This window comes from Antechinus flavipes, chromosome 1, assembly GCF_016432865.1.
Source record: "Antechinus flavipes isolate AdamAnt ecotype Samford, QLD, Australia chromosome 1, AdamAnt_v2, whole genome shotgun sequence".
Classification (NCBI taxonomy): Eukaryota; Metazoa; Chordata; class Mammalia; order Dasyuromorphia; family Dasyuridae; genus Antechinus; species Antechinus flavipes.
The window spans coordinates 535089543-535111292 of NC_067398.1; the positions used below are offsets into that span (position 1 = coordinate 535089543).

At 33.2% G+C, this 21750-nt stretch overlaps 1 protein-coding gene across 2 annotated transcripts in view; it reads left to right on the plus strand.

Annotated features, from left to right (window-relative positions):
• The window catches only part of CTDP1 (CTD phosphatase subunit 1), a 151921-nt gene that overhangs the window by 37324 nt on the left and 92847 nt on the right, over positions 1-21750 (plus strand). The window contains exons 8-10 of one of the 2 annotated variants that reach the window (XM_051970560.1): positions 382-1437; positions 12272-12413; positions 14385-14615. In XM_051970560.1, coding sequence (XP_051826520.1) covers positions 382-1437; positions 12272-12413; positions 14385-14615 — 1429 coding nt within the window. Of the gene's footprint in view, positions 1-360; positions 1438-12271; positions 12414-14384; positions 14616-21750 lie in introns of both variants that reach the window. The other variant, XM_051970559.1, reaches the window with a different exon arrangement.

A 21750-nucleotide genomic window follows, 5' to 3' on the forward strand; every position in this document is an offset into this window, starting at 1 on the left:
AAAATTGGACTACAAGTTAAAATTTCTTTGAAAAAAAAATTTGTTATTGAAAATATGATTAATGCATTCCTTATTCACTATCAGATGAATTTTGAATGCTTAAATCTTTTACTCTGCTCACATAATATTTAGTGTACTAGAGAATAACTTATGAAGTGTTATACCTTAAAGTACCTAATTGAAGTTCTGGAACAAGTTGGGTGACTATAGGGATCATCAACCAATTCTTTTATTAAGTATATAGTATATGAATGAGCAGATTGGGATGGGAAGGGAAGTTACTTTAAATAAATTAATTTATTATGACCTTTTTAAATTGTGGGAACTTTTTTTTTCCCCTTCTTTTATACATATATACAGTAAATCATTCTTCTAAAACAGCTGAAATCTCAGAACAAGCCACATCCCTGAAAGATGCTGAAGATGGAAAGAATGTTTCTTGTGTAGAAGAACAGAGTAATGGCCTTGGGAAATCCACAAAGGAATTGAATGGTAGTAAAGTTGTACACAGTGAATCCTCCAAATGGTGTTTAAGTTCTAATGATAAAACAAATGAAAGACAGTCCTTCCATGGTACCACTGATCACATTATAGATGCTACTAGTACTAATGATTTGATAACTGCTAAGGAATCTCAGATTTCTTCAGAAAAGGATGATAGAACATTATCAGAAAAAAATCTTGGCCAAAGCAATGCAGGTAATGATTTGGACTTTGAACTCTCTAGTGACAGTGAAAGTAACAGTGAATTAGATGGTCGCAAATCTGCTTCTTCTTCTGCATCTGATAGTGAAAATGAGGAGAAGAGAAGCTGGAAGAAGTCAAAAGTTGCCCAAGAAGAGACTTCTCAAGAACAGGATGGAAGAGTCACAAGTGTGGAGAAAACAGTTGGAGTCAATCATTCTACAGAGTCTGGATCTAGCATAAATCTTCATGGCAAAGTCAATGACCTTGAAGTACCAGAAGAAAATGAACAAGATGGCCTCTGTGATCTGGGAAATGGCTGTGCAGACAAGAAAGAAGCAGAGACTGAGTCACAGAATAGTGAACAATCTGGGATTACAGTGGGTGAATCTTTAGATCAGAGCATGGAAGAAGAGGAGGAAGAAGAAGAAGATAATGATGAAGATGATCATCTCATATACCTTGAAGAGATCCTTGTTCGCGTACATAATGATTATTATACAAAGTATGATAAATACCTGAATAAGGAGATCCAAGAAGCACCTGATATACGGAAAATAGTACCAGAACTGAAAAGTAAGGTGTTGGCAGATGTTACCATCATATTTAGTGGGGTATGTCCAACTAATTATCCAATAGAAAGGACACGAGAACATTATCATGCAACAGCACTTGGAGCTAAAATCAATAAGAATTTGATATTGAATGCAGATGATCCCAACAAGGCAACTCACCTCATTGCAGCGAGGGCTGGTAAGTAGTTGAAATTTGTTGGACTGATAAAATCGGGCTTTTCTGGACTTTGCAGCCATATTTTCTTTTGGATCTAGGATTTTCAGAACACTTAAGGTGTTCTTAATATTTCTGTGTTGGCTCCTCTCCTTATTGTCATGATGACAGTATTCATTTTAAGGCTAATATGTATTTCTTTGACACTGGAATACCAAATAAATTTCCTAGGTCATTATATTTCAATAGAAAACAAATTGATCCTTTATAAATAAATACAAACCTGTTTACTTAAAAAAAATCCTTTGCCTAATTCACACTTCCACAAATATTTATTACGTAGTTATGATGTGCGAGGCACTAGAGATATAAAAATTAAAATGTCCCTCTCTGTCCTCAGCATGCATTTTAATGTAAGATAAATCTAATCTCCTTCGAATGGATGAGTCAACAAAAGAACATGAAGTGTTGGCAGGATATAAATTTTGTAAGCCTCTTTTTATGCACATGAAGCTGAGTACTTCCAGCATCTAATGAAGATAGTCAGGGCCATTGATTAAAATGCTTCCCAAACTTTGTGAGTTCTTAAAGTCAGATGCAAAAATTTTGACAAGACTGAACCCATGTGTAATGTCTTGATATTATTGAGAGAAGACTGATGTTTCTTTTCTTCCTTTACTCCCCATTTCCCCATCCCATACTTTAAGACTAAATTGAGAAGTTTGATCTAATTAGTATGTATGCTTTTTGAGGGTTTGCTTACAACTTATTTTTATCATATTTTTTAATGCTCAAGGCATATGTAGAACTAGGAGCAGATTAGTAACAGGTCAAAAGTACATTTATATGTATTATTTCATTCCCGTTTCTCATTATATTACATTGTTTAAAACCTTGATTTTAGATGTAGCATATATTTTTAAATACTAAAGTAGAACTTGAAGTCTTTGTACTTAATCAAAAAGAGAGAAAGATTCTTAATTGTTGTTGTCTTGTTGAAATACTCAGCATGCTTTAAAAGGAGCAACCTATGTGATGAAGGAACATCAAATACTCATTTAATATTTATTAAATGTTAAATATTTATATTAAATAAATATAACATATTCTATTACATATAAGGATTATTTATTTTATTTGTTGCCTTAAGGAGCTTACATTCTTATTGAAGAAAGGAGACTACTAATACTTGTGAAACAGACACCAATATAGAATTATATGTAACTTAAGTGCTAAATGTGGATTTCACAGGAAAGTGTTAGATTAGGCTTTCATGAAGAATTGAAATGTGAACTAGGACTTTTGAAGGATCTATAGTTAGGATTATTATAGGTAGAATAAAGAGGGTAGGGATTTCCAGATGATGAAAATGTGGGGACAAAAAGAAATTTGAGTCAAAATTTGTATGCCCTTTTTTTTTGGGGGGGGGGCATCATACTCTGGGTTGGCTAACTGCTGCTAACTTGAAGGAACTAGACTAATCATGATGATATTTATTTTTGCTTCAATAAAGCTTAAAGGCCTAAGGTACAAGAATACCTCAATTTCAGTCAATCAGAAAGTATTTATTAAGTGTGCCAGGCACTATTTTAAGTATAGAAGATACAAAGGCAGAACATTCTGCCTAAAGAGCTCATGTTGTAATGGGGCATACAATATGCAAATAACTATGCACATCCAAGATTATAGGTTTGAATGGAAGGCAGTACTGAAGAAATTCACTAGTAATGGGAGGAATTGAGAATGGCCTCTTTCAGAAGACGAGAGTTTTGAAGGAAACCAAGGAAAACCGAAGGCTAAGAGGACAAGGGGAAAGCATTCTAGGCATGAAGAACAGCCACTCCTGGCCTTGCTGTTAGGCTGGGAGATTTAACAAGAATACTACTGCAATAACTTTGAAGTATATTATGGTGACAGCTATGCAATTGGGAAGAGGAGGGGACAAATACAAGACATGTGAAGGTCATAAACAAAAAGATTACATCAGATTGAGTATGTGCAGTAAATGTAAATGAAGAATCAAGTATAACAACAAGGCTGAGACTGAGATGATTGAGAAAGGTTGGTGGTATCCTCAACAGTAATAGGAAAGTTAGGAAGAAAGGAGGACTTGAGGGGAAAGAAATTGAATTCTGGTTTAGTATATTAAGTTTGAGATTTCCACAAGATAGTAGTTCAGACTACAAGGCAAGAGAGAAAGGTGAGAGTGGGATACATAGATTTGGCAATTTTGTACATAGATGATAATTAAATCCATGGCAGCTAATGAGATCACCAAACAATATAGTATAGATGGTGAAAAAGAAAAAAAAGAGATCCTAGAATACAATCTTCAGAGATACCCATAGTTAATAGGCATGACTTGGATATGAGCCAACAAGAGGGAGACTAAAGAGTTACATAAGTAGGAGGAGAACCAAGAGAAGAATAGTAACTTGGAAACCTAGAGAGAAGAAAGTTATTCAGGGGAAAAAGGCATTTGACATTGTCAAAAACTGAAGAGTGGTCCAGGAGGAGGGGATTGAGAAAAGGTTTGGCAAGTAAGAGATCATTAGCATCAGTATTTGCTTGTGCACTACTAATTCAGCTCTTTTCCTATAGCACCTAAATGTTTTCTACTCGTTATTGCCTAAGCTATCTGAATTCTATATTTAATGCCTTTTGTGCCTCTGATATTTTCCTAATCTATCAACCTTGCTTTTTTATGATTTTAATCCTACTTGAGCCCAAGTTTTAACACTTGACATATTCCTCACATATTCCTCCATGTTGAATTTATGATCTGATTTTAGTCATCTTGTCTCTACTTTGCTAATCAGCTGCTTTGTTTATCCAGACTTCTTTTGCTAAATCTTTTTCTCTTTGGGTACTTGGCCTTGACTTAGTTCTTCAGGTCTTGGATCCTCTTTTATTGTATCTTTTACTCATTCTTTCTTTGATTCTGTACTCTGACTATTGGATACATTGTACAATAAGGGAACCTGGCTTGACTATAAAACTAAAGCATAAATGTTGGTAGATAATAGAAAGTTTAGATGGAACAAGACTAAGGGAGTGACAGTCAGAAAAATAGAGCATCATTGGTGACTTTGAGAACATTAATGGTATGAAAGAAATGATTTTAAAAGAAGATTAATCTTCAGATAATACATAGGACAAGTTGGATACAGGAGAGCCTAGAATTGGACTGGGAGACTGTAATGACCGCGTATTTAAAATCAGCCAGAGTCAGGAATTCAGGTTAAGGGAAAAATCTTCAGTTTTTATTGAAGTGAAGAGGTTATTAAGGATTGCGATAGCAATATGGGCAGGAAAGATTGCGATAGCAATATGGGCAGCTGCAATAGGAAGCCAGCTAACAGAGAGGGATCTGAGTTGAAAGGGCCATCGCAATTGCAAATGCAAGCAGTCTCTCCTTCCCCTTCCTTTTCCACTCCCCTGCTTCCACCCACCAAAATCGTCATTTCCTATACAACACATCAGGACTTGCACAAAGAGTGGGCGGGGCCATTCTTTCTCCAAGCTTATATATTAATAGAGTATGGTCCAATTACTATTTAGCTTCATGTGCTTGGGACCTCAGTGCATCAACTCAAGCCTCAGCCCATTACAGGAGACTAATCTACCTGTGACAAAAACTATATTAATATTAACGATACCTCTTTTTTCTTTCCTTCCTTTTTTCTTCCTTCCTGAGAGGAGCAAATGCAAATTGGAGGTAGTTTTTAAAAAAAGCCATTTAATTGTGACAGTAAAGTTGCTTAAGATTATCCTATCAGAATGCTCAGAACACCTTAAAAATTGTCAGTAAAAGAGAAAAATAGGATGGTGACTAGAACTAGTAAGGGGGATGAACCCAGGATGGAAAGATAAAAAGCCACCTAGTAAAGGGATAGAGAATGAAGAGGAGGAAAAGTGTTGGGATCTAGGTCCCTTAGTGATTAGAAAAAGATAAAAGGCACAGGTAATAAAGGTTAGTTTTAGAGAAGAGGAAAAATCACTCTTACGATAAAATTGAAATATGCAGTTTATATATATTGAACATACTGGATTAATCAAAAGTTGCTGTTGCTTTAGTTAAATACTCTTGCAATTGAGCATTCTGTGAGAATATATTTTATTTTCCTGATTACTAATCTTTTCTTTTATCTGTCTTAAGTTATTCTCCTTCTTCTCTGGTCCCTGAGCCTCTTAATCTCTAGAATCTGCAAAGCTTCACTGTTTAAATCAAGCTAGTAGAATTCACTATGAAAATGGAATCTGTGAAAACCCAGTTAGCACCACTCTTTATTTAGAGCCTGAGGGTAGATTTATTCTGCAAGCTTCCTTTCCCCTCTCTTCACCTTCTTACTATTAATTCCTGTCATTCTTGACTATTTCCTATTTAGTCCAAAATCCCTTTGTCCTATTATTGCTCCCACTTCCTTTTCTGTTATCTCTCATGGAATAAATATGCTCCCTTTTCTCTACTTCTAAAGCCTTTCTCTCCCACTATCACCCAACAAACTCTTTTTCTAAGAAGTTCCTGCTACTTATATCACCCATTTGAAATGCTTGTTGTGCCCATCTAATCAACTTCTAGGATACTCTTCCCTGCATTGCTCAGTCTGCTTAAGTATCTGATTTAGAACCATCCCTTTTGATATCTTTGGTGACTCCAGGGGGAAAAAAAGTTCCATTACAGTCTTCATTGCTTTTTTTTTTTTTTTTTTAAAGCATTGCTTTGTGATATTTTTTCTACTCTTTCTGAGTTTTTTTTAGAAATTATGAGTCTGGGTAGCTTTAAAATGTACCAGATCCAAATAAAAATTTCTTCCATTTGTACTTGGTCAGTCAGGCATTCTTTTCTGCTACATCTTGAGTGTAATATATACATATAGTAGTGAAGAGCACAAATATGGTCTTTTTGCTATTAATGCCTGTGACAAAAATTATAAAAATGCTTCCATGAAGTTTGTTCCATTTATCCTAGTTGTCCTGCTTTTATTTACAAATAGTCTTAGAATAATGCAACCTGGTTTCACAGTAAATTTTCTGCAGGTTTATTTTCCCTTTAATTCTTATTATTTTGAGGCAATACTATACCTCATTTAAAATTTTCCTCTTTATATTTTTATATACTTCTCTATTAAAATCCTAGTTGTACTGGTCTGTTCAGCATTGTCCTTGGCTGAAGCCCAGTTTTGTGTCTGTCAAGGACTAGATGTAGCCATGGTAATTGGTGCTGATTAAACTTTGTCTTGCTTAGGGACAAAGGAATAACGTACTAGGAGTCCCAATACAGGTGGCAATTGGATATGCAGAGTCAAACTCAAGAATTAGGAGAACAAGGAGTGAGCTAGAAGGAGTCAGAGGCACAAGGAAATATTAAAAGAAGATTTAGTCTTAAAACCTGATGTGGACAGTGAACAGACAACCTATCAGAAAGAATGATCAGGATTTAAATCTGCTACCTATTAGGAATTAATGTAGGAAAGGGAAAAAAAAAAAGAAAAAGAAACTTTGTTCAACTTAAATCTCCATCAAGATCTCTGTTATTTGATGTTTAACCTCTTAATCTTTCCCATTGGGAGTCTGAGTAGATTTCATGGAAATCTGGAACCTTTGGTGGAAGAGAAATTATAACTTTGGCCCTTCCCATTGGAAGTCTGAATAGATTTCAATGAAACCTGTAAACTTTTATGGAAGAAAAATTACAACTTTGTTTCAGTATAATTGGTTTTCTTTATAATCCTGTATTTTATTTTATACATTTAAAGGTATATTCTGAGGAGTCCTTACACTTTTCTAGACTGTCATAGGAGTCCTTGCTCTAAATTTACCTGACTTTCTTCCTGTCAGAAGAACTTTTAGTACTGCCAAAAGTTTTACTTTTTCTTTCTGCTATTTGTTGAGGGAAAGATGTTCTCTTCCTCGGGGATGTTCTGAAGAGCTGCATCTTGGGGTTGATGTTGGTGACACCCCAAATTTTGAAAACAACAAAAATATGAAAATTTGAAAAAGAGTGAAAATCATTGTTAAGTGTAATGAGGAGTTAATTATGGAGTAACTGTTATAAATTGTTATAAAAGACCCATTTTCTACCATTAATTAGAATACTAATAAGTCCACTACTATTGCTACTAGTTGTCATTGAAGGGTGGGAATGGAGACAATTGGGTGGTGCAGTTGCTGGACCTAGAATTAGGAAGATCTGAGTTCAAACCTAGCCTGGGGCATTTATTTGCTTTGTGAATAAATAACTTAACCACTGTGTACTACAGGTTCCTTCATCTGCAAAAATGGAGATGGTAATAGCACTTACTTCCTAGTGTTGGAATATGGATCAAATAAAATAGTATTTGTAAAGTACTTTGCAAACCTCAAAACACAATATAAATGCTAGCTAATAATAGTGATGATGATGACAAGCTAAGTACTTTTCCTGTGGGTTTTATATGTATCTAGCCCATAAAATTAAACTTGTTTCCTGACAAAATGATTGAAATTAAGTCTACCCATTAAATTTCTTATGTGATAATGTAAAAGGTCTTGAACTGTTCTATATGATCTTTGTTATTAGGCTGTTGGGTCATAATCAATCATATTATGTGACAGGAACTGTCCCAAATGCGGGGGGTACAAAGAAAAGCAAAAAGATGCTCCCTGCCATCAAGGAGTAAATGATATACAAACAACTGTATACCTACAAGATTTATATAGTATAAATGGAAGATAATTTGAATAAACCAGGTTGAAAGGACTAGGTTATAAAGAGCTTTAAAAGCCAAACAAGAATTTTATATTTTATCCTGGAAGGAATTAATAGGAAGCCCCTGGAGTTTGAATAGAAAGTGATATGGTCAGACCTGTGTTATAGGAATATCACTTTGGCAACTAAGTGGAAGATAGACTTGAATGATGTGAGACTTGATGTAGAAGTCTTTTGAAATAATCTAGGATTAAAAGCCTGCACAGATGTTCAAATAAGTAGAGGGAAGGGGACAAATGTGAGAAATGTTAGGAAGGTAAAAGCGATAAGATTTAACAGTTTGAATACTAAGTATTGAGAGTAAAAGAGGAATCAAAGATGATGCCTGGGTTGCAAGCCTTGGATGACAGGAAAAATGGTGCTTCCCTTGGAAAATTGGAAAATTCGGAAAAACTTCACTGTGTCTTATGCCTCAAAAACTCCACTATTTCCTTAACTGCCAGTGGAACAATCCATTAGCCCCCTTTCTCTCAAAACCTTTTTTTTAAATGCCCTAAGAACTTTCTCAGTGCCATTGTTGGTGCTGCACATTTGTGAGGGTATGTGGTCAGAGTGGAAATGCCTGTGGATCAAGCCGTAACACAAGTCAATAAATTGCTTCAATCCTCTGGTCTCTTTAAGCATCAGCCTCCTAAATTTCCTTGACTTACAGGTGACAGGTAACATGGTATAAGTGAAGCTTCTACATCTGGAGTCTAGAAGATTTTGCTGAAGTCAGATTCAAATCCTAACTCTTATAGCCATGGATAACTTAATTAATCTCTCTTAACTTTTGTTTATCAATAGTGTGTGTCTCACAAGGTTGTTAAATTTAAATAAGATAATGCTTTGCAAACCTTAATGTGCTATGTCTGTATCAGATATTGTACTAACACCTTTGTTCTACCTCAACCATCCAAAAGGCATAGTTAGTTTAGATTTTACCATTACTTGTAATTACTACATTAATGATTCTAAACTCCGAAATTCCCTTTTTATCTCTCCCTCACTTGCACTCCCCATAAATCTGTTATGCTCACTGTGACCTCTCTTTTTTGCCCCATTAGTGTACCCTTCCCCTTGCTTCATATGCTTTTTTTTTCAGTGTGTCTTTAAACTACATACTATCCTCTTTCTTTTGAATTTTTACTCCCTTATCTTGTCACTGTCGTCTGACAAACACTAACACTAACCTACTTCATCTTTCTATTTTTCTTCTTTTACCATGCTTTTGAATACTCCTGAAAATAGTCTTTGAAACCTGTTAACTAGGAGGTTTGACTGAGAGAAAGAAAGGGTCAGAGTAAATGACCTTTGAGATATACCTTACTTTAAAATTTTCTTAATTGTAACTGTAACTTGAACTGTATCTTCATAGTTGTATACTTCTGTTTCCCAAAAAGAGTGTTCCTTATTTTTCTGGCAGTGGCTATTCTTTTTTTTAAATTGTTTTATTTGTACATGTACATGTACATTCATTATTTTATATACATATTTCTTTATGAATCATGTTGGGAGAGAAAAATCAGAACAAAAAGGAAAAACCATGAGAGAGAAAACAACCAAAGAAAAAGAAAAAATGTTGATTTACAGTCAATCTCTGTAGTTCTCTTTCTGGATGCAGATGGAGTATACTACCCAAAGTTTACTGGGATTGCCTTAGATTATTAAACTGCTGAGAATAACCAAGTCTTTCACAGTTGATCATAGCATAATCTTGTTGTTACTGTGTACAATGTATTCCTGGTTCTGCTTATTTCCTTCAGCATAAGTTCATGTAAATCTTTCCAGACTTTTCAAAAATCACCTTGTTTGTCATTTTTTAATAGAACAATAATACTCCATCATTTTCACTTTCCATAATTTATTCAACCATTCTCCAGTTGATGGGCATACACTCATTTTCTAATTCTTTGCCACTACAAAAAGAGCTGCTGCAAACATTTTTGCACATTTTCCCTTCTTTGTGATTTCCTTGGTTTACAGACTCAGTAATGGTAGACAATGGCTATTTCTAACCTTTTCTGTTCTCTTCCAGTCTTTTTTAATATCCCCTTCTTCTTGGCAGAGTATTTTTCTTATTTGTCTAAGAAAACTGAGATCACTCATCTTGAACGTCTTTCCTCCTTTTTTTTTATTCTCTTCAAACTCTTCTACATTGTCCTCTCTCCTTTCCTATATTATGGTTTCTGAAGGAGAGGAGGCCCTCCTAGCCAAGGCTAATCTTTTTCCTTGTACCTGATTTCATTCTTTACTACTTCCTCCAAGAGCTTGCCCCTTTAGTCAGTTCCTTCCATCCCATCCTCATTTATTTATCTGTTGCCTTCTTCTCCATAGCCTAAAGTGACTTCTTCTTTTCTTGCACCTCCTATTCTTTGATTTTCTTCCCTTTTGTTATACCCTCAAGCTAGCATCTTGTATATTTTCTCTTTATTTTATAAAGTCCTATAATGCATTTACACTCATGTCTTCACTCCTATCTCAATCTCCCAGTTACATCAAAACCTTTCATTCATGTCTCAACCTTCTGCAGTTTTCCTTCTGACTTTCCTACTTAGGCAATCGTTCCCCAAGATTATCAGTTATTTCCCAAATATGGAATGTAAGGACCTTCTTTCAGTCCTCACCATTCTTTATTTCTATGAAAGTGGTGCTCATCCTCTCTTACTAAATACTCTTTTTTTTCCCTTGTCTTTGTCTTGTTTCTTCACCTATCTGCCTGACTACCACTTGGTCTCTTTTGGTGATATCATCTGCTCCCATGGGTTAAATTTTATTCTGATGGCTTCCAGATCTCTATTTCTACTCCTAATTTCTTTCCTGAATTCCATTTTTACCTTGTCAGTTGTCTATAGGCCTTCTTTGCCTAAAATTTCACATGTTTAAAATGGAATTTTAATTATTTTGCCATTCCTTCAAATTTTTTTCTTTCTGTTATTATCTAGTATTTATTTAGTATTTTAGGGTTTGCAAAACACAATACAAATGTTACCTCATTTGAGATGCACAACAATCCTGGGAGGTATTGATATGTATTATCCTCATTTTACAGACTGGAAACTGAGACAAGCAGAGTTTAAGTAGTTTGTTAAGGGTCATCACTAGTAATGTCAGAAGCTAGATTTCACTTGGGTCTTCTTAGCTCCAGATCTGGAACTCTATTCACTACACACTTAGTTGTCTGTCCTTCTAACACTCAGCTTTGTATTGTTTATTCAGTTGTTTTAGATGTCTCCAACTGTGTGTGATCCTATTTAGGGTTTTCTTGTCAGATAAATTAGTTTGCCATTTCCTTCTGCAGCTTATTTTACAGATGAAGAACTGAAGCAAATAGTGGTTTGCTTAGGTTCACACAGATAATTCATGTCTGAGGCTAGATTTGAACTTGGCTCTTCCTGACTCCAAGCCCACTGCATCATGTAGGTGTCTATCAGGTTTGTGACCTCAGAGTTATATTTTGATTCTCTACACTCACATCCAAATAGTTTCTCTAATTCTGTTGATTCTTCCTCTACAATATCTCACTTTCATCCCATCTTTCCACTTATAAGCCCATCACCCTGGTTTGGGCCTTTATCACTTAATTAACTAGACTATTATGATAGCCTCATTATTCTCCCAGATTATATTGTCATTTTTTTTCCTATAGATCCTCTATACAGCTATTAAAAAAAAATCTTCCTATAAAGAACATAACTATGCCCCTCTCCTAAGAAATCTTGAAAGACTCCCTATTTCTTCTTGGATAAGATGCAAATTCTTAGGTATTACTTTTACAGCCTTGTACAAGATTTGAGAGTGATATTTGCAAAATAGATGGTAAAGCATGATCAGGTCTGGTTCTCAGCAATCAGGGCAGCAGGGACTTACTATGTGAATTTCAAGGATGAATGACTTAATTTTTCCATGATGTGGTTTCTGGAGGGTTTGGTAATGGCAAAAAGATCTTTGAGATGATATAGCTAGTAGACAAAAAAACACAATTGTGCCAAAAAGCATGTCTGAGTAGATTTTTTTAAAGGGTTCATTTAATTAAAAAAATTTTTTTTGGTGGGGGAAGTCATGGGGTTGTTTTAAATAGATCACTTACTTAAACATTAATTTTTAGAGTGATTATTTTAACACTAGGCACAGAGAAAGTAAGACAAGCTCAAGAGTGTAAACATCTCCATGTTGTAAACCCTGATTGGTTGTGGAGCTGCTTGGAAAGGTGGGACAAAGTAGAGGAACAACTCTTCCCTCTAAAGGAGGATTACATCAAAACACAAAGGTAAAAATGTATAAATTTTCCAGTTTTCCTCATGAATTAATTCATATGTAGGTTAAAAAAAATAAGTCTAGACCAAATAATTTAAGTTTCTTCCATCTCTAAAAATCTTATGGCTTTCTAGCTTGCTTCATTTAGTTCATTGCTTTTGAAAGGCAGTGTGGAATGTTGAAAGAAGATCAGAATATAGCTTTACTTGCCTCCTGCTTTTACAAATGTTTTATTATTACTTATTTAACCACAAGAATAAGCTTAGGGGCATGTTAGTTTTTCGAATTCAGAATAAAACTTCAGGTTCTTTCATTTGAATGAACAAAGATCAAAAGCTTCAGAAGTGGTAGGGAAAATAACTCATTAATTTAGTAGGTTTTACGTCTTCATATTTAGTAATTTATCTTCATCTAACTCCCTTTTCTCATTGTGTAAACTTTTGTTTCTTTAACATGTTACTTAATTCCAATCTGAGTTTTGTTTCTTCTTAATATAACTAATCAATCTAGAGTTAATTTTAAATTACTTCTAATTTTACAATTTACAAGTCTGTACCTTCCTAATTGTTCAGAGTGTACCATGATCTTTTTTAAAAAATAACTTCAACATTCTAATTAACAACACTTTTTATTTGTCCAAATCCAAATCTATTTCATTTGACATTTTGCATTGTCCCTATCATTGGTCTTTTCTATTAAAGTGGTTAATCAAGATTAATTAGTCAGAGACAGCAGCATCACAAAGTAAATGGAGAGACAATGTCTGAGTTAAGGAGACCTGGTTCATATACCTATGGTGTACTGGTTGTGTACTGGCAAATCATGTGATTTCTCAGTGCCCCAGATAATTGTTTAAGGCTAAATCGCACATGGCTAATATGAAAATATATTTTGCGTCACTTAATTTATATAACGTTAGAGTGCTTTTCTTAGTGGTTTGATGAGGAGCTAGAGGGAGGAAGAGAACTTGGAACAAAAAAATTTTTAAATGAATATTTTTAAAACCTTAATTAAATTGCATAGCAATTGATTTTCATTAGTAGATTCCTCGTGATTCCAAAGAATTCACAGGTTTGATTTCCTCCTCCCTCACCCCCTCCTTCCCCCCAAAAAAAATCTAGTATTATTATCTCTTATGTCTGAGCTTTAGATGAATTTTTACTTATATTGTACCTGGTATAAAAATAATAAAGTGGGGGCCTTCAGAATGTAGATAATCTCCCTCTTCTATACTAGAAACTGAAACAGCATCTTACTTACAATGAAATCATATTGATACTGTAATATAAAAACTACTATATAGTTTTTATGAATGAAGTTTAGATATTATTTTACATGTCACATATTCTTAGCAGTTCTTTCACAAGAATATTGTTAATTTTTTTGAAGGTGGAATTGGAAGTATCTATTAATTGTTAAAAGGGATCTGTCAAAACAGCAAAATTTTAAATTGTTTTATCAAGGCCACCTTCAGCATAGTGTGAAGAAATCAAAAGCACCATGTTTTGTTTAGCCCTGCTCAGTTTGAGAGAGTGAAAAATTTTCAAACCAGAAGGCTGAATGTCATAGTTAGATAAACAGAAGAAAGTTATTACAGGAAATCTGTGGAATATGTACCCTATAATGGTTCTCAATACTTTTTGGCCTCCAGATTCCTAAATAACATATCTGTTCCTAGCAATAATGGTCAATGCTGTATAATTGTTTTTCATACCATATCAATTGATTATTCACTTACATCTCTGAAGATTTCATGAACCCCAAATCATACAACTTTATATCCTCAGAATGTTGAAAGTACTTAACCTGAACAATTTTCTAATAATTAATCAATTAATTAAATGCCTACAACATTTTTCTGGAATTGACATGAAGAAGAAAAATTTTTTGTTCTTAATAGAAAATCATAATTCTCATTTTTCCATTGAATACTAATATTAAAAAATATTTTCTAATTTAAAATTGTTCATTCTTTAACCAACAGGGAAAACAGTCCAGCAACATTTCCTGATATACAGAGTGCTTTTCCAACAGCTTTGTTCCATCCAACACCCATCCATCCAAAGTGTCAACCTGGTCCAGAAGTTCGAATTTATGATTCTAACACTGGGAAGCTAATCAGAAAAGGGACTCAGAATACTGGACAGTCTCTATATATCCAGTCACCAGCTTCTCCTGTCACATTACCAGTCCACGGGGAGCATTCTTCTTTCAGGTACATTGGTTAGGAGTTCTGGTTTATTAGATTTAGATTTATTAGAATCAAAGATTTTCCTAAGCTTAATTCAGTTTGTTATCAAAATGATTATATTTAAAGAATTTTAAAGTCTTATTTGCAAATGAGGTTAAGAAATTTGCTACTTTTTCTTTGTTGGCCAGAGAATTTGGACTGTCTTTGCTTCAAATTTTAATATTAGAGGGCTGAACCACAATCAGATCCATCAATTTATTTACCATTAGTACTCAGGCACTGAACAACCACTACTTCATGATCAAAGAATTACAATAAAGAAAATTATGGAGTTTAGACTCAAAAATCCCTTTTGAAACATGATTCTGTAATACAATATTTATGTGTAGAAACAAAGCACCCTCAGATAACATCATTTCTACACAATATAAACTATAAAATTACATTAGGAATAGTAAAGCTGAATAGTTCTGTCAGACCTGGAATCTTCTTAACACTAAAAAAAAAAATTCTTTGATCTTTCATAGAGAGTTTCAAGTCAGTATAGAAACTCACCACCAACACATATTCATTGAACTTATCTAAAGTTACATCACCCCAAATAACCTTTATTTTCTATAAACAAATCAAAAAGAGGTGAGACATTAGGAAAAACTTAGATGAAAATCAGGTAAATAATTTATAAAGTATTCTCATTGTTTCCAGCAAGGTATAACAGAATATTAATGTATGCTTGTAAAGACTTAGGGAAATACAAGTAAAATATTCCCTTTAGATTCCTGTTGTGTGAGGGATTAGAAGCCAACTGAGAGCATTGGGTAGAATTACTGAGACAGAGATTTGGATTTGATATAGTGAAAATTTCCTAGAAATTGAGAGTTTTTCACCTGCTTCAGGAATCAATTCCCATCACTAAAAATCTTCAGGAGTCAGCTGGGTAATAACATGGGGGATATGGAAAATAGAATTCTTTTCCAGAAACAGTTGGACTAGACAAACTCAAATGTACTTTTTAACTTTGGAAGTCATTATTCTGCACTACTTTCTTTAGTATCAGGAAACATGGTTTGACCAGTTTTTGAGGTGGAACATTGAGACAATGTACTGCTTCTTAGAGTAGCTTCAAGTAATTCTGCTTCTTGAATCACAAATATATGTACACAGCTGCAAGGTTCCTTCTCCTTTCTTCTCTTCCTTGCCTTCCCTGCTTATAGGCAGATGGCTTTGTATGATGTGAATTAGAGGGAAATTAACTCTACTGATTCCTCCTTGCTCAGTGTCTTAGGCCCTTTATATTTGTGCCTCCAAAAACAGAGTGAACATGCTATCCTTCACATATGAACACTATTTGCATCCCCATGAAAGACCTAATCACTGCCATTTCTAGGAAGGTGTAACACAAGTATCAAAAATTGTAGACTCCTCTGCCAGGCACTCAATTATTTTCTTGTATTAATGAACTTTACAGTGTGCTTCAGTTAGATAGACACTATTTTCAAATGTTCTAAAGGAGAGTGATAGTGATACCATCATTGGAGCTTTCTGAAGAAGAAAAGCAATTAGATCAGGAGAAAACACCTATTGCCACATGGAAAAAGCAGTAGTTGCTGAAAGAAAATTATTAAACCAAGGAGATTCTTCCAAGTCTTTCTCAAAAAAAAAAAAAACAACAACAACAACAAACAAAAACTAAAAAACAGAAAAAAACAAAGGCACCACCTTATAATATGAGTATGTATGGACATGACCATTTGTGTTACTTCCAAGCCAGACCATTGTCCAAATAGAACTTACAGGCCAGCCTTTATAGAGCCATATTCTAACATCTAAAATGTTCATATTCTTTTGACTTCAGCAAGATCTCATTGGAAGTTTTTTTGTTCTTACAAAATTGCTTAAATTTTACTTTCTTACCAATAATTTAATATTTACTAACCTTTTACATACCTAGATTTTGCTCCCTGTTATTTTTTCTGATGTAAGTGGTATTGTGTTTTTTTTCCCTTTTTCCTTGTCTTTTCTTCCCAACCTCCTCCTCCCTTTAAACATTTACTACTTCCTTTATGTTATAGGACCATCTTTCCCTTTTGCCTCCCTTCTTCTTGCCTATATTTTAAATATATATTTATTTTGTCCCTTTCACTTGTTCCCTTTTCTTTATAAGAAATTGTACCTTCTCAAGCTAGTGTAGGTCTTGTTTTATCTTTCCAGTTTCTTTTCTGCATCATTGCTATAATAGAATGAGACTGATGGCCTGCTGCTCTATGTAAATGATAAGCTTGTAAAGAATTTTGAAATAATCAACACAGCAGCTATTCAGTGACAAGAGCTGAAAAGAAAAGATTATTTCAGGCATTTTTCAGATTTTTGAAGGATAGAAATTTTCTTGTTGTGGGAGTGCTACATTTGGCTAAGTGTATTATACCAATCTTTTTTTTTTTTATTTTTAAAAGAATTTCATGGATTCTTAAAAACTGAACTGGATCCAGAGATACTTATGGTTGTTCATTTAAAAATATAACCATTATTTGGATAGAATTAATATATGCTGAATTTTGCTAAAGTCATTGTAATGGGATGCTACTTTAAAATGGTCCATTTGTTCCTTTATTGGGCAAACCAATTAACATTAAAATAATGGGATTATTTTTTGAAAAGGTTATTTCCTGTCTTATCCTTTTGTTTTCCCATTTTATCCTTCTTGAGAAATATGCTAATTATGTTGTATGCATTTATTTAATAAAACTAGAAATAAAATTGCTTAAATATTGGCAACAGGGGCAAAAAAACCCCACAAGAAGTAACAATATATGCCTTGAAAGATTTTTTTTAAATCCCACATGTATTTTTTCATATGTACATTTAATAGTATTGATGATCTGGTGTTTTTCTTCTCCCATTTTCTCATACTATGTTAAATAAATATTTTGAAGGATAGCAGAAATAAAACAATGTGTTTAGATATGTGGGAGAAATATGTTGTTTTGTGTTTGCAATTCCTTGCCAAATGTATAATAAAAATACTAATTAATTAAACTTATTCATTCAGTGTATGGAAGTTCAATGTATGGAAGAGATTTCATGTATTATAAAAATATTTTTTGCACTGTTTCAGGATTGCTAGAAATTCAGAATTATTTTAAGAAAACTTAAATGCTGATTGTAGCATTTAGTAGAATACATAGAATTCATATTCTATTTTGAACACATAAGAATTACATTATTAAGCAACTTGAAATCTTAATGCTTGTGGCTATTTAATTCCATCATTGAGCCTTCTGATACTAGTAGAAAGGCTAAAGTACTTGTTCCAGATTCCACTTATCGTGTAAAGTTTGAATAATTGTCCAAATTAATGGATTTTTTCATATAACATCAGTTTCAAACATCTGAGAGGAAAAAGTAGCTCTGGATAAAAATATGAGCAGCTATCATTAAATTACTTTGTTGAATGCCAAGTAATTAACATAATGAAAAGTTAGAAGTAAGACTACAACAAGATAAAACAATGAATTGAAGCTAACAAGATTAAATTTAGTAAGGATAAGTAGAAATTGTGCATTGTGGACTTAGTTCTAAAAGGTATCTCAAAGACCATCTAGTCCAGCCCCCTTCATTTTATAGATGAGGAAACAGTATGAGGGAGGTCAAAGACTGACTGAAGGTCATTCAGGTAGCAAAAGGCAGAACTAGAATTCAAACTAAGATCTTCTGACTCACTATAGCATGGGTTCTTGTGCTTATAAATTCCATTTTTCATTTAGAGGATAGATGGGTGCTCTAGATAGCAAGTACTCACAAAACAGGCATAAACTATTAAAAGGGATTTTCAGTTCAACAAGTCAACAATATGTCATTAGAACTCAAAAAGCTAATTATAATCATAAACTTCAGTATGTCCAAAATTAATACTCTGAACATTCTGCTATGCTTTGGCCTTGGTTAGACTACATCTAGAGAATTATATTCGGTTATGTTTTATGATTAGTTAAGAAGTCATTTTAAAAAAATTATTTTCTGGTTTGAATTCTGCCTTCTACTTTCCTCTTCCTCACCCATTGAGAAATCAAGAAAAACTAAACCCACTGCAATTATGTATAGTCAAGAAAGAAAATTCCCATGTTAGCCATCATTCTCCTTCCCTTATCACCAAAAGATGGCTCTGAATTCTGAGTTTATCACTTCTCTATTTGGAGCTGGATAGTACTTTTCATCATGAGCCTCTGGAATTATAGCTGGTCATTATATTGATCAGCATTCATAACTTTTTCACATCTTTACAATATTATTGTCATTGTATAAATTATCATGCTAGTTTTCTCTATTTTGAATCATCCCATATAGATCTTTCTAGATTTCTTTGAATCAACTCTTTTTTAACTAATAAGAGCAGAGTAATATTTCAGGACATTAATATATACTATAACTCATTTAACCATTCCCTTGTTGATGGGCCTTCCCCCAGTTTTCAATTCATTGCTATCATGAAAGAGCTACTATAAGTATTTTGAACCTATGCTACTTTTCCCCTTGATCTCTTTAGGGACATAGAACAACTAGTAGCATTGCAGGGACAAAAAGTATCTGCAATTTAATGGGTTTGGGATCATAGTGCTGAGTTGCTTTCCAGAATAATTAAGACAAGTTCATAGCTTCACCAAGTGTATTAATGTACTACTTTTTCCACATCTTTTCCAGCACTTGTCATTTTTCTTTTGTGTTACTTTGACCAATCTAATGAATATGAGGTGATAGTTCAGAGTTGTTTTTCCTCTAATTTTCAAATTTCTCTTGATTTTTAGTAATTTAGAGCATTTTCTCATATGGCTATTGATAGCTGAATTTCTTCCTCAGAAAACTGTCAATTTATATCCTGTGACTAATCAGTTATATACCCTAGAAATGAGACCTTTATTAGAGATACTTGGTACAAATATTTTCTGCCAATATTCTACTTCTAATTTTAGTTGTATTGGTTTTATTTGTGTGAAAACTTTTAAATTTTATGTAATTAAAAGGATCCATTTTACTGCTTTTTCCTCTTTTCTTAAAATCCTTAATTCTTTCTCTAGATATACAAGTAATTTCTTCTATGCTTCTCTGATTTGCTTAAGACGCTTTTACATCTAAATCACATATCTATATGGAGTTTGTCTTGGTATGTAGAGTGAAATGCTTATCAATATCTAATTTCCGTCAGACTGCTCCCACTAGTTATTTTCAAATAATAAATTCTCTCCCTAATAGCTAGGATCTTTGGATTTATCAAAAAGTAGGATACTAAGCTTTGCTGCTTTTGTATGCTATTTACTTATATTACATTTAAACATTAATTTTTTAAAAAATTTTGAGCTCTAAATTCTCTTCCTCTAGTGTTTTCCCCATGCCTTGAAAAGGTAAGTATATCAATAATACATGTTAAGTTATACAAAATATATTTTTGCATTAGGCATATTGCAAATTACTTGATATGTTATTTACTCTAAATTAACCTTTCTATTTCTTACCCAATATGAAGTTATTTTAATGATTATGGCATTATTATATAGTTTGAGATCTACTACTCATAGGCTTCCTTATCTTCTCCCATCTCCTCCCGCCCCCCTTTTCATTATTTCCATTGATGTTCTTGACCTTTTATTCATCAGGACAAATTTTTGTTGCTATTTTTTCTAGTTCACCAAAGTAATCTTTTGGTTGTTTGAACAGAATGAAGCTTGAATAAGAAAGTTGATTTTGGTAGTATTATGTCTTTTATTTTATTGGTTTAATCTATTCATGAGCAATTATTGTTTTTATAATTATTTACGTCTGTTTTTATTTATATCAACGGTGTTTTGTAATTGTGCTCATTTAATTACTGTGGATGCATCTTGGCAGGTAGACTTCCAAGTATTTTATGTTCTTGGTTTTTTAAAATGTAGTTTCTCTATCTCTTCCTGCTGCATTTTTTCCTGAATTATAGAAATGTGAAAGATTTATGTGGGTTTGTTTTATATTCTGCAGCTTTGCTGAAGTTGTTGATTGTTTAAAATAGTTTCTTTAACTTTTTAGAGTTCTCAAAGGATATCATATCTACAAAAAAAAAATAGCTGTAATTTTGTTCCCTCTTTGATTACTTTTATTCCTTCATCTTTTTCTTATTGCTGGGTTTAGTATTTATAGTACAATAATGGAAAATAATAGTGATAATAGCTTTGCCTGTGGACTTATTGGAAAGACTTCTAATTTATCCCCGTTAACAATTATTGCTTGCTCTTAGTTTTGAATAGATATTTCTTATCATTTAAAAAAAATTCTTCCTTTTCTTTTCTAGTGTTTTAAATAGGAATGAGTGTTGCATCTTGTCAGCAGCCTCTTCTTCTTTTTTTTTAATGTAATATGACTTTTCTTGTTTTTCTTATATGTTGAATAATGTTCACAGTTTTTCTAATATTAAAATAGCTTTGTATTCCTGTTATAAGTCTGGTTTGGCCATAGTATCTTATATTTATAATGTGTTGCTATTGTTTTCTTGCTAATATTTTATTTAAAATATATGCATTGATATTCATTAAAGAAATTAGTCTATAGTTTGGTTTTTTCCTCACTCTTTTAACTCTCCCTGCTTTAATTATCAAGACCACATTTGTGTCCTCTTTTCCCCTTAATTCTTTTTTCCCTCTTTCTCTGTTGGGTAAGGTATATTTCTATACCCAACACTGTGTGTATATGTCTGTGTGTTTATATTAAAAAAAAAAAAGTAATTTTCAGAATCATCCTAGAATAATTCAAATAGAAGCAAAACATGCATAAATATGTGTGTGTGTGTAATTTTATCTCTTTTGACTAATTCACATGAAAATGAGATTCAAGTGCTGCCTAACCCCAGTAATCCCTCCCCCCCATAAACTTCTACTTGTGTATTTCACTTAGATAATTTTCCAAATTCTTTCTCTTATATCTCCTCTCTCCCTGAACATTCTTCTTTTCCACCATCTCCATTCTTTCTTTAAGATCATTAGAACTTAACAGAATCATATCTAGATTGTGTAGCTAATTAAACTCCATCTTTGACTTTTGATGATACAGTTTTGAGGGTCTATATATATTTACTGTGTCCCCTCTAAAAATAGTTTAACCTGTTTAGTCCTTTAAGACTGATTGTTCAGTGTATCAG